Source organism: Chrysemys picta, chromosome 3, assembly GCF_011386835.1.
Source record: "Chrysemys picta bellii isolate R12L10 chromosome 3, ASM1138683v2, whole genome shotgun sequence".
NCBI classification, from domain to species: Eukaryota; Metazoa; Chordata; order Testudines; family Emydidae; genus Chrysemys; species Chrysemys picta.
In genome coordinates this window covers 190,773,782-190,786,280 of record NC_088793.1, presented here as the reverse complement: position 1 = coordinate 190,786,280, position 12,499 = coordinate 190,773,782, and the positions used below count along the sequence as shown (strand labels likewise).

At 42.3% G+C, this 12,499-nt stretch overlaps 1 protein-coding gene across 2 annotated transcripts in view; it reads left to right on the top strand.

Moving 5' to 3' along the window:
• APLF (aprataxin and PNKP like factor) overlaps positions 1 to 11,058 on the top strand; it is a 101,389-nt gene extending 90,331 nt beyond the window's left edge. For both annotated transcript variants that reach the window (XR_010599948.1, XM_005312352.4), the window contains one exon: positions 8,866 to 11,058. Coding sequence is in view for 1 of the 2 variants with exons in the window: in XM_005312352.4 (XP_005312409.2) it covers positions 8,866 to 9,074 (209 nt within the window). In the remaining variant the exon portion in view is untranslated. The remainder of the gene's footprint in view (positions 1 to 8,865) is intronic.
• The last annotated feature ends 1,441 nt before the right edge of the window (positions 11,059 to 12,499 follow it).

The window sequence follows — 12,499 nt, the reverse complement described above, 5'->3', positions numbered from 1 at the left end:
GTACAGCAATGGTAGGAGCCTAGGTAACAAAATGGAGGAACTAGAGTTACTGGTGCAGGAAGTGAAACCAGATATTATAGAGATAACAGAAACATGGTGGAATAGTAGCCATGAGTGGAGTACAGGTATTGAAGGATATGTGCTGTTTAGGAAAGACAGAAATAAAGGCAAAGGTGGTGGAGTAGCATCGTATATCAATGATGAGGTAGACGGCAAAGAAATAAGGGATGGAATGGAAAAGACAGAGTATGTCTGGGCAAAAATCACATTGGGGAAGAAAGCTACTAGAGCCTCTCCTGAGATAGTGCTTGGGGTGAGCTATAGACCACCGGGATCTGATTTGGATATGGATAGAGACGTTTTTAATGAAGTAAATACTAATGGGAATTGGGTGATCATGGGAGACTTTAACTTCCCAGATATAGACTGGAGGACAAGTGCTAGTAATGATTTTCCTGGATGAGATAGCTGATGGATTCCTTCATCAAGTAGTTGCTGAACCAACAAGAGGGGATGCCATTTTAGATTTGGTTTTGGTGAGTAGTGAGGACCTCATAGAAGAAATGGTTGTAGGGGACAACCTTGGTTCGAGCGATCATGAGCTAATTCAGTTTAAATTAAATGGAAGGATAAACAAAAATAGATCTGTAACTAGGGTTTTTGATTTCAAAAGGGCTAACTTTAAAAAATTAAGGAAATTAGTTAGGGAAGTGGATTGGACTGAAGAACTTGTGGATCTAAAAGTGGAGGAGGCCTGGAATTACTTCAAGTCAAAGTTGCAGAAACTATCAGAAGCCTGCATCCCAGAAAGGGGAAAAAATTCATAGGCAGGAATTGTAGACCAAGCTGGATGAGCAAGCATCTCAGAGAGGTGATTAAGAAAAAGCAGAAAGCCTACAAGGAGTGGAAGATGGGAGGGATTAGCAAGGAAAGCTACCTTATTGAGGTCATATAGGGGTAAAGTGAGAAAGGCCAAAAGCCATGTAAAGTTGGACCTTGCAAAGGGAATTAAAACCAATAGTAAAAGGTTCTATAGCCATATAAATAAGAAGAAAGCAAAGAAAGAAGAAGTGGGACTGCTAAACACTGAGGATGGAGTGGAGGTTAAGGATAATCTAGGCATGGCCCAATATCTAAACAAATACTTTACCTCAGTCTTTAATGAGGCTAATGAGGATCTTAGGGATAATGGTAGGATGACAAATGGGAATGAGGATATGGAGGTAGATATTACCACATCTGAGGTAGAAGCCAAACTCGAACAGCTTAATGGGACTAAATCAGGGGGCCCAGATAATCTTCATTCAAGATTATTAAAGGAACTGGCCCATAAAATTGCAAGCCCATTAGCAAGCATTTTTAATGAATCTGTAAATTTAGGGATTGTACCGTATGACTGGAGAATTGCTAACATAATTCCTATTTTTAAGAAAGGGAAAAAAAGTGATCCGGGTAACTACAGGCCTGTCAGTTTGACATCTGTACTATTCAAGGTCTTGGAAAAAAATTTGAAGGAGAAAGTAGTTAAGAACATTGAAGTCAATGGTAATTGGGACAAAATACAACATGGTTTTACAAAAGGTAGATTGTGCCAAACCAACCTGATCTCCTTCTTTCAGAAGGTAACAGATTTTTTAGACAAAGGAAATGCAGTGGATCTAATTTACCTCAATTTCAGTATGGCATTTGATACAGTTCCACATGGGGAATTATTAGCTAAATTGGAGAAGATAGGGATCAATATGAAAATTGAAAGGTGGATAAGGAACTGGTTAAAGGGGAGACTACAACGGGTCGTACTGAAAGGTGAACTGTCAGGCTGGAGGGAGGTTACTAGTGGAGTTCCTCAGGGATCAGTTTTGGGACCAATCTTATTTAAACTTTTTATTACTGACCTTGGCACAAAAAGTGGGAATGTGCTAATAAAGTTTGCAGATGACACAAAGCTGGGAGGTATTGCCAATACAGAGAAGGACCGGGATATTATACAGGATGATCTGGGTGACCTTGTAAACTGGAGTAATAGTAATGGGATGAAATTTAATAGTGAAAAGTGCAAGGTCATGCATTTAGGGATTAATAACAAAAAATTTTGTTATAAGCTGGGGACACATCAGTTGGAAGTAACAGAGGAGGAGAAGGACCTTGGTGTATTGGTTGATCACAGGATGACTATGAGTTGACGTTAGTTCCAGTGCAGAGGATAGAGTTCGTCAGAGCGGTGCTCGACTCCACCTGCGCCAGAGCATTTCTGCCACAGGAAAGGATCCAAGCATTGGTGGACCTCATCGCGGGAGTCTCCGCATTCCCCCTGACCACCACCAGAGTTTGTCTGCGCCTGCTGGGACACATGGCAGCATGTATGGATGTCGTCCACTATGCCAGGCTACAGATGCAGCCCTTATAGCAGTGGCTGACAATGGTCTATTCCCAGTCCAGAGGTAACCTGGAAAAGTTGTTACCATCCCGCCGACAATACTTACCTTGCTGCAGTGGTGGACCAACCCAATGTCAGCCCTGGAAGGAGTTATGTTCGACAGCCCTTGTCACTCCATTGAGCTGATATTGGATGCCTTGGACCTAGGCTGGGAAGCGCATCTTGGCAACCTTCAGTCCCAGGGCATGTTATCCCCAGAGGAGATGATGTTGCACATAAACGTCAAAGAGCTCAGAGCGGTACGGTTGGCCTGCGGAGTCTTTCTACCACACCTGGCGGGCAAGGGGGTGAGAGTGTTCACAGACAATACGGCCTCTATGTTCTACATCAACAGGCAAGGGAGAGCATGCTCATTGGCTCTCTGTCAAGAGGCTGTCCGATTGTGGGATTTCTGCATCGAGCACGGGATCCACCCTCCCCGGTGTCAGGAACATGCTGGCAGATCATCTCAGCAGTTCCTTTTTCTCTCACCACGAGTGGTTGCTCCATCCGGAGGTAGCCTGGACTCTCTTCCAGAGGTCGGGGACTTCCCAAGTGGACCTGTTTGCCATCAGACAGAACAGGAAATGCCATCGCTTCTGTTCCCTGCAGGGTCTGGGCAAGTACGCCCTCTCCAATGCCTTCCTCCTGTCATAGTCGGGGGGATTGATGTACATGTTCCCACCAATCCCGCTCATCAGCAGAGTCCTGTCAAAGATCAAGAGAGACGAGCCCCAAGTCATCATGATCACCCTGGCGTGGCCGCACCAACATTAGTTCGGCACACTGATGGACCTGGAAGTGGCCATTCCCTGGACCCTTCCCGTCCAACCAGATCTGTTGTTGCAAGATCGCAGGCGTCTCTTACACCCCAATCTCACCCTCTCCACCTCACGGGTGGATGCTGCGTGGTTGAACTCGGAAGAGCGGACCTGCTCTAGCGAGGTCCAGCTAATCCTTCTGGAAAGCAGGAAGCCTTCCACTAGAGCGACCTACCTGGCCAAGTGGATGAGGTTCTCCCACTGGGCATCTGAGCATAATATTTCTCCATCGCGCTCCTGCTTACAATCTATCTTAGATTACCTGCTCCATTTTAAGAACCAGGGGCTGACCCAGTCCTCTGTCAGGGTGTACCTTGTGGCTATCTCCGCTTCCCACCCACCGATCCAAGGTCAGACTGTATTTTCACATGACATGTCAGTCCGATTTCTGAGAGGCCTCAAGAGGCTCTTTCCATCGGCCCAAGCCCCTGTCCCACAGTGGGACCTTAACTTGGTTCTTTCTAGGCTTACAGGCCTGCCTTTTGAGTCTATGGGCTCCTGCTCCCTCTCCCACCTGTCATGGAAGGTCGCTTTCCTTGTAGCTATAACATCCGCGAGTCGAGTGTCGGAGATTAAAGCTCTGACATCGGAACTGCCGTATACAGTGTTCTATAAGGGCAAAATTCAACTGCGACCCCACCCGGCCTTTCTGCCGAAGATGGTGTCTTCCTTCCATGTTAACCTGGACATCATCTTCCCGGTGTTTTATCCCAAGCCGCACACCGCTAGTGAGGAAAGGAGGCTGCACGCCCTGGACGTCAGATGTGCCCTTGCATTTTATCTAAAGCGTACCAAGCCCTTTCACAGGTCGAGCCAGCTCTTCATCGTGACAGCGGAGAGGATGAAGGACCTTGCAGTGTCCTCACAGAGAATTTCCAACTGGATCACCTCCTGCATCTGGACCTGTTACGAGCTGGCACAGGTCCCGCTGCCACTGATTGTGACTGAGCTCAGGCGTCCTCGGCAGACTTCATGACGCACGTTCCTATCCAGGACATTTGCAGACCCGTGACGTGGTCTTCAGTTCACACGTTCATGGTGCACTACGCCATCACTTAGCAAGCCAGATGATGCTGGGTTCGGCAGAGCTGTGTTGCAGTCTACACGTCCGTGAACTCCTACCCGCCTCGGTTGGCATTGCTTGGGAGTCACCTAATATGGAATGGACATGAGCAAGCACTCGAAGAAGAAAAGACAGTTACCCTTTCCATAACTGGTGTTCTTCGAGATGTGTTGCTCATGTCCATTCCATGACCAGCCCGCCTTTCTGGGAAGAAGGAACTGAGGGTGGGGGGAGCCGGCAGCGCCCCTTATAACACGGCATGTGCGTGCCGCTCCAGGGGGCGCCAGAGCCAGTCCCCTATGGTTACCACTGAGAGAAAAACTTCTGGCACCGGTGCGTGTGGTGAGAATACACACTCATATGGAATGGACATGAGCAACACATCTCAAAGAACACCATTTACGGAAAAGGTAACTGTCTTTTCCTGAGAGGCCGTGAGTAGCTTTGAAAAGCTTTAATTGAAGATCTTTCTGAGACCATCAGTGCGTGATTGAATTTCCTCACATTATTTGTGCTTACTTCTGCTATTACTGAAATACTTAGTCTGGCTGTTACTACTCGCCATGCTTTTTTGAGACACGTTTGCATACAGTATCTAGTGCCACAGCAACTGATTTGAGGTGCCACCACTCTGGCACTGCTGCTTCAGAGGTAGCGAATGCAGTTGTTACGCAGTCCAGTTTGGGTCATTCTGCATAGTGAAGTCCTATCGGTTAATACTTTAAGTCCCTCTTACATTAAAAATAAGTCTGAGTTTTTTATGGCATGTACAGCTACAAGAAATACAATTCAAGTAACATGGCCCTTGTCAGCTGTTGCAGGGGTGTGTGTGTGTGTGTACACAGGCAGGTGGCAGCTGAACATGAATATCTGGCAGGGTGATGGTATAACTCAGTTATTTTAGAGAGTCTACTTATTAAAGATGCAAGGCACTTTCAGTGAGAGTAAACTCACATTTTGTTTCTTTGTGCTCAGATGTCTTTCTTCCTGTTGATTTTAGGTAACTTAGATTAATTAAAGTGTTCTTAATTGTTGTTAGAGACTAGGTGGGCTTAACTGCTGTTGCTGTGAAGCTTGAAAGCTTGTCCCTTGCACCTGCTAATTGGTCCAATAAAATATATTACCTCGCTTGGCTTGTGTCTCTCATACCCTGGGACCAACACAGCTGCAATACAACCACAGCAATGGTTAATATTTGCTGACTCTTTCTAAAAATGCCCTATCTGCTGGTTCCAGTGGTTGCTCCCAAAGGCTTGTAAAAGGCTAGGATCAGCAAGTTCACATTTGAGACAGTCCTAGTCAGCTGTGAATACTGTATCTTGCAGGCAGATAGGATTCCATTAACCTTTAGTATATGCTGCGTGGCACAGCTGCAGGGTTCGGCAGAGTAGAGCTGATATTTCCATATAAATATATTTCAACTCTGGCAACCAAGGGGAGAAGGGTACTGACTAGATGACATTTGACATGTTTAGTTCTTAGTCATTATCCTAATTGCCACCAGAGGGACTGCTAATTGCTTAGTGCCTATAGACAATAAGAGGCCAGGGTTTGAAACATTATCTAAGGGTAGAACTGTGAGGATAAGAGCAAAGGGGATCAATAAAGCTTCATGTAGTCACTGATTCTGTTCTTATCACTGTGTTGCAAATTTGTGCCTGTCCATTCTACAGCTACCCAGATGAGTGGTCTGCTTTGGCTCTCAGCTATATGGAATCCTCTTACGAACAGCTTTCCTATCTCTAGCAAGCAAATTATCTAGTTCCCAAGAATAGCTTTTTTAAAGAGGATGTGCTGCATCCTCTTGGAGCTTCTTTTGTGTAAACACATTTTAAATAAAAGAGCCTCATGGTCATCTTGATAAATGTGGTGCCACTACAAGAGACTGTTTTGTCAGAACTGCTTGCTTAATAAGCTGCCTTAAGAGCCATGGGCTTGAGTAAACTTTGTCAGGAACAATAAAAACACCTACGCTGTTCTTTGCTGGAGTCTGAAAACCAAGCAAGAAAAACACGGCTTCTTTTTTTTACCATTTTAACTGTTTGTAGGACTGTGGCACCATATCAACAGGCTGGTGAAAATAGCCAGCAGCTCCACACAACAGTTCACTTAAAATAAAGATGATACAAGCAGTGCTCTGGAAGTGAAGGGGGATTTTGTTTAAAGGTTCTGGGCTTACTGGACTCAAGAGGGCCAATCTGCCATCTTTACTCGGATTGAGCAATACACTACTCTGCAAAGATCCCATATGTTTCAGTGGGACTACTTGATGGGTAAAGTGCTATTCAACAAGTTTAAGAGGTCCAGAATGTGGTCTATAGTAGGTCCAATATCATATCATCATCAACCTGTATTTTTGTTCTTGCCAAATACTCTTGAAGCAGGTAGTGGGTTTTTTTCTTAACTGGGTGGGGTTGGGGGGTGATTAATAGACAATTGTGGGAGACTTCTCAGAAGTGCTTGAGCACCTGCAGCTGTTATTAAAATAATTGGAAGCTGCAGGTACTTGGTACTTATGAAAATCACTCTCATATGAGAAGATTCGATCCTTTCAAAGAGAGGGACACAGTGAAATCAATATATTCTTTTCTTCAGTTTTCTTTTTTCTTCTTCTCCACCCTCCCCTTTGTTCAATCCTGTATGTCTCCTTATTTCCAATTTTTCCTTCCTTTGTCTTGCAACTTTACTGTATTTTTACACCTTCTCTAATTGTTTGGTTTGAAATGGTGGGGATTTTGTTTTTACCATATTTAGGACACCTGCCATTTCTCTGTTCCTTAATGAATCTGCTGGTCCATACGCCGTCAGTGACTTTTGTAACAAACAATACCATTTTCAGCAGTGAAGTTAGTGGTGTTGGGTGGAAATGATTAGTTGATCCTTTTAGAGCTGATGGTAGGTGGTAAAACAGCAAGCAAGATGGTAGATTACAGCCCAGATTGGCAAAGTTGGCAAGTTATTTGATTCCTTTCTAGGCACGTGTATCATAACTGGATTGTCCAAAGCAAGTAGTTAGATCCAGAGGACTGTGGACTAGGTTTTCTTGGATTGTACTCTTGTCTCCTCCACAGATTGCTGTGTGTCTTCCAGCAAATCTTTTAACTTCCCTGTGCCATCGTTCACCCATCTAAAAAATGGAAGTAATATTTTATAGTGGTGGTTGTGACATTCCCCAGGGTGCAACTTGAACTGCTGTGTCCCCTTATCTCTCTAGACTGGGATGCCTTTTACACTGCTTTGCTAGTGAACAGCAAACCCTCTAGGCTCTGTTCATTCACAGCCAGCAGCATGTTAAAACACTCCCAGCTGAATGCATGAATGCTATGCCCAGCCATCCATGAATAGATACGGGGCAACACCCACATATCCCTCAATCCCAGCCTTGCCCCCAAGAAATGTGCGTCTTGTTCAGTAGCCCACTGGACTGTACAAGCTCATAAATTAGTCTGTCATTCCAACAAAGAGTAATGAATATGCACCAGCCCTATTGACCTGAGTAGAGATTTCCCGAACACTTCAATCAAACACGCGGGTTTAGATAAAACAGTAAAATAAGTTTATTAACTAGAGAAAGATTTAAAGTGATTATAAGTGATAAGGTATATGAGTTAGAATTGGTTACAAAAGAAATAAGAGGATAAACACACAAGCTAATTCCTAAACTTTACCAAGGCCAATAAGTTTAAAAGCAAAAAGATTTCTCTCACCCAGAAGCTTTCAGCAGACCATACTAGCTGGAAAAACCTCCAGGCCAGGACCACTTCCCCAGTTCAATGATGCACCTTTGTCTTTCAAGCAATCTTGCTGCCGTGAGTAGAGATGGGGAAAGAGAGGTATCTGGAGGCATTTTTCCCACTTCTTTTATGCTAACCCTTTGTACTGGAAAAGTCTTTCCTGGATCATGGGGTTAGGCAGTTCCATGGCATATCTGAGCTGCCAGCTGTCCTTAAGATGAATTGTAAATTTCTTGTTTACAACTCCCCTGCTGGTGAATCTCTGATCTTAGCACTGAGCTTTTAGCACTTAGCTGGCCTGCCAGTGTGCCTTTGTCTTTGAGAAAATGGTCTGAGGGTGTTACCCAGAACTACAGCATATTTCAGTAACACTCATATAGCAAGATCTTGTAACTCCATATACAGTGTTGATACACACATTTTAGCAGGACAGTTATGTTCAGTGGATTATGAGTTTTCAAATGAAACCTCACAAGGCATACTTTGTACAAAATATATCATAATCATATAAATTGGTAAACATGGGGTACATGTTGTCAGATGGGGTACAATGTGTCACAGTGATGAGAAGCTTACTTAATATTTATAAATGCTTTGGTATCCTTGGGTGCAAAGTGCTATAAATATAACTAAGTGCAAAGTATTCTATTAATAGAACAGCTTAATAATCCCATAAATAGTTTTGTAATAGTTGTAATAATTTCTGGTAAAAAAAATGAAATTGCTGTAACTCTTGAGCTAACGGCATTATAATAAGCACCTCGTAGATCTAGATTTTTCCACAGCGCTTGAAGTCTATACTTTAATCTCTCTACATTTTGCCCTGTACAGGAAAAAGTGTTTTGGAGGAGGACAGCGATAATGATGGTGAACCGAATGAATATGACCTGAATGACAGCTTTCTAGATGATGAGGAGAAAGAGGAGTATGACCCTACTGATGAAGATTCCGATTGGGAGCCAGATCCTGAAGACAAAGATAACGAAGATGTTGAAACACTTTTGAAAGAAGCACAAAAATTTATTAAAACCAAAAAGTAGTTTTGTCCAAATGATGTGAAGTACTGACAACGTACCTGTTTACAGGATTGGTGGGGGTTTGGGGAATGACTTTGAAAGCCAACTTTACCCATGCTTGAGACACTACAAACAAGGATTAGGAAAAAACGAGCAACAGCTTCCTTTTCTTTTGATACACATTGTTTTGTCTTCCCGATTTTTTAGCTGATGACGTCAAATCATAAAGTCTGGGATTATATTGTGGTTTAATTGAAGATTTTTTTAAAAAAAGTCTCTTTTCTGAGGCTTTTCCAACTTCTTCACAGCTCATATTGTCAGAGGGAGGATTAATGGATTGGAATGTAGCTATTAACATTCCTCATGAATATCTTTCTATGCTTGCAAAAAAATAAGGATTGTAGACCTACTTTAGGGAGGTGTATAGTTTTGCTAAAGTGTAATATATTCCATGCTAAATAAAGAAAAAGTAACATTGCACAACTTTTTTTTTATGGCAGATCAAATCATTCTCAGTTCAGTAGGGAGTCTTTGTTAAACCAGTTATTTTGATTAGTTTGTTATTCAGCTATCCTACACTATCATATTAAGTTTTAACAGGCTGTTAATAGTGGATGTCTTCACCTTATAATTGCACTTATTTCTTTGACATTCCTGGTGTAAATTGCTAATTTTGAAAACTGTCTAAATAACTTGGGGAAAACACATTTTTTAAAATGTATGCTAAATTTCAAATTATGTCCCCAATCAATTCTAGTACATCTTTTTTTCCAGTCAATGTACATTGATGATATTTTCAATTTATGTTGAAATTGAAACCTTAATGGCTGGTTCTACAAACTGATTTTAAATTATGCTGAGCTTATTTAAGTGAAGCTTGTAGTTTGTTTGCCTAATGCTTCCCATTAAGGCCCTGTTTTCAATTGGCTTTTAACTTTCCCTAACTTTTAACCTTTTCAGACTGAATGTTTTTGGAAAGTTTCAGCAAAAAATGGTTTAGCTGTTACTGAATACAAGGTTAGAAGAAAACGCATTGTTTTGCCTAGATTTAAAAAATATCTTAAAACCATTTTGTTGAGAAGATCTAGCACATCCATGCTTTGGAGCAGGGATTTGTAATTTAGCAGAGGGGGGTCTCCCTGGTTTCAGGGATATGCCTTTTGCTGTCCCTGTGAAAATCTGCCCAGATTTAGTAAAGAACCTCCAAACATCACACTTTGCACATGCTCACTAGAAGCTCGTTAGAGTTCGGCAGCTGACTTCTCTGAAGATTGCGTCTGTACTGAGAATGCTCCATCCCCTCGCAGCTCCTGCATTTGATCAGGCTGCGCAAGCACCATCACCGCAGAATGACTGAGCATGCTCTTCTCCAGGGGCTCGGTAGCACTTTCTCTGCAGTTTTTTCTCTCAGAGGCCATGGGTCACTGTGGTGCTGGGTACAGGAACTGAGAGCAGTGATCTTCCTGGTGATGCCTAGGCAGTGAGGAGGAGGAGGAGGAAGGGACTTGATTGGAATTCTGAGGGGTGAGGCGCAAAGGGCGTTGGGGGGCAGCATTGTGGAGGTCAACATGGTTCCACATGTTAGGATTGTTTTTTGTTTCCTTTTTTTTTAAAATGAAGCTATGACAGAGGAAAAAATAGCATGTGATCATGTAATTAAAGATTGTATCATAGCATGTATGCACAAGGAGGCTGAATTAAGGTGTTGTGGGCATTCTTTATGCAGGCATTTACTAACTTTTGAAGGCTTGATTTTGCAAATATAACATTCTTGTAACATCAGGGAGTTTTGTATGTAATAGTACGTATACTGGCTTGTATCTCCCTGTCTGCAAAGGCACTAACGGTTGTCAGAAATGTTCTCAGGCATTAAGATTTGTAATTTGACAATTATTTAATTTTTTGAAAGGGCTTCAGAGAAGGAGTTCAAATAACCTGCTAGTGTCTAAATCTGTATTGAGCTGTATTTGGGAGCAATATAATATTTTCAAAAATTGTGCATCAGAAATCTGGCTCAGACTTTTGAAGTATGAATGATCACTCATGATCTTGTTCTGCATGTTGAGAATATGGGAATAATTTGTTTACTGTCAGAGTTGTTTCACTTGAAAATAATTCTAGTCAGAGATGAGTTTTATCTGATTTCATATGTGACCTTAGCAACCTCCAGCAAGCAGAAACATTCTGTTCAGTAGTGTCACAATATGAATGTCCATCTAAGCTGCTCCAAAGAGTTGAATTAGAATGTTCTATTAAAATAAAAGTAGCGATTTTCATCTGTGGAGGTTATCAAGGTCATACATATAATCACAAAAACAAATCACACGTAGCTTTACATAATATATTAGTTTTTGTTATTAAATATAATCCTCCCAGGATTGAAATAAAAATTATATGGAGAGGGTAACTGACCAACTGTCATCAAGAGCCCGCCACAGTTGTTATAATAGTATACTCCAGTATTGTCTGCTTGAGTCAAGCCTAAGTTCCGATATTTTTCCTTTCTGTCTCCCCCTCTCAAAAGCAACGTAACTTTTCCATGCTTCCAGTCTGAAATGTGATGGATTTGTTGACTTCAAAGTGTCCAAAAATCAGTCTGATACTTTCTTCCCAAAATTTCTGAGGTGTAAATGAGATTCCCCAAAGTATTTTTATTCCTTTTTCCCCCAAGCTTCCCACACATTGCCTGCTAGTGAGCCAGATCTGGCCAGTAAGGTGGAGGCCTTCCCAGGCTAATAACTGTTGGTCACTGTTCACCTAGACCACATTAGACTGGCCAGCTAGGGGGTCAGTTGCTCTTTATCTCATTACCATCCCCTGAGTGCCCTCCTATTATTTCAGATTTAAAATCACTGGCAGAAGTTGAGTGCTTGTGCAGTGGTGGGAGCCAAACTCAAAGTTTGTATCTAATTTCCTGACTCTCATCTTAATTTTTTTTTAGACTTTTTTTTTGGTGGGGGGAAGCCTGGGAGGAAAGTGGGAGAATGTTCTAAAAACATAAGTCATTTAATTTCCAGAGTAAATATATGTAGCTAACATGCAATATGCCAGTGCATATAGATCTGCATGAGTTGAGCATATAAGGGAAGATTATGCCTCCTAAAAAGTAGTGAGATCCTAGGAGCAAATACATTACCCACGTAGCAGTGTCTGGAATTACTAAAATTCTACTTTGAAAATGCTGACTAGGAATCCTCAAATATACAGCTCCATTTTCTCCTTACATCTCCTTTTCTGTCTGCTCTTCTAGGCAGAGGGAGACTGAAGAAAGGAGTAGAAAAGTAGGCAGAATCTGATTGTGAGAAGAGACAAAAAAAATTATTCCCATTGGTTGCCAATCTGCTTAATTAGCATTGGGGAAGAGCTAATGGATCTCCAGGCATGACAAAGCTGGACCCAGAAAATAGTTTAGAACATAAGAACGGCCAGAGCGGGTCAGACCAAAAGCC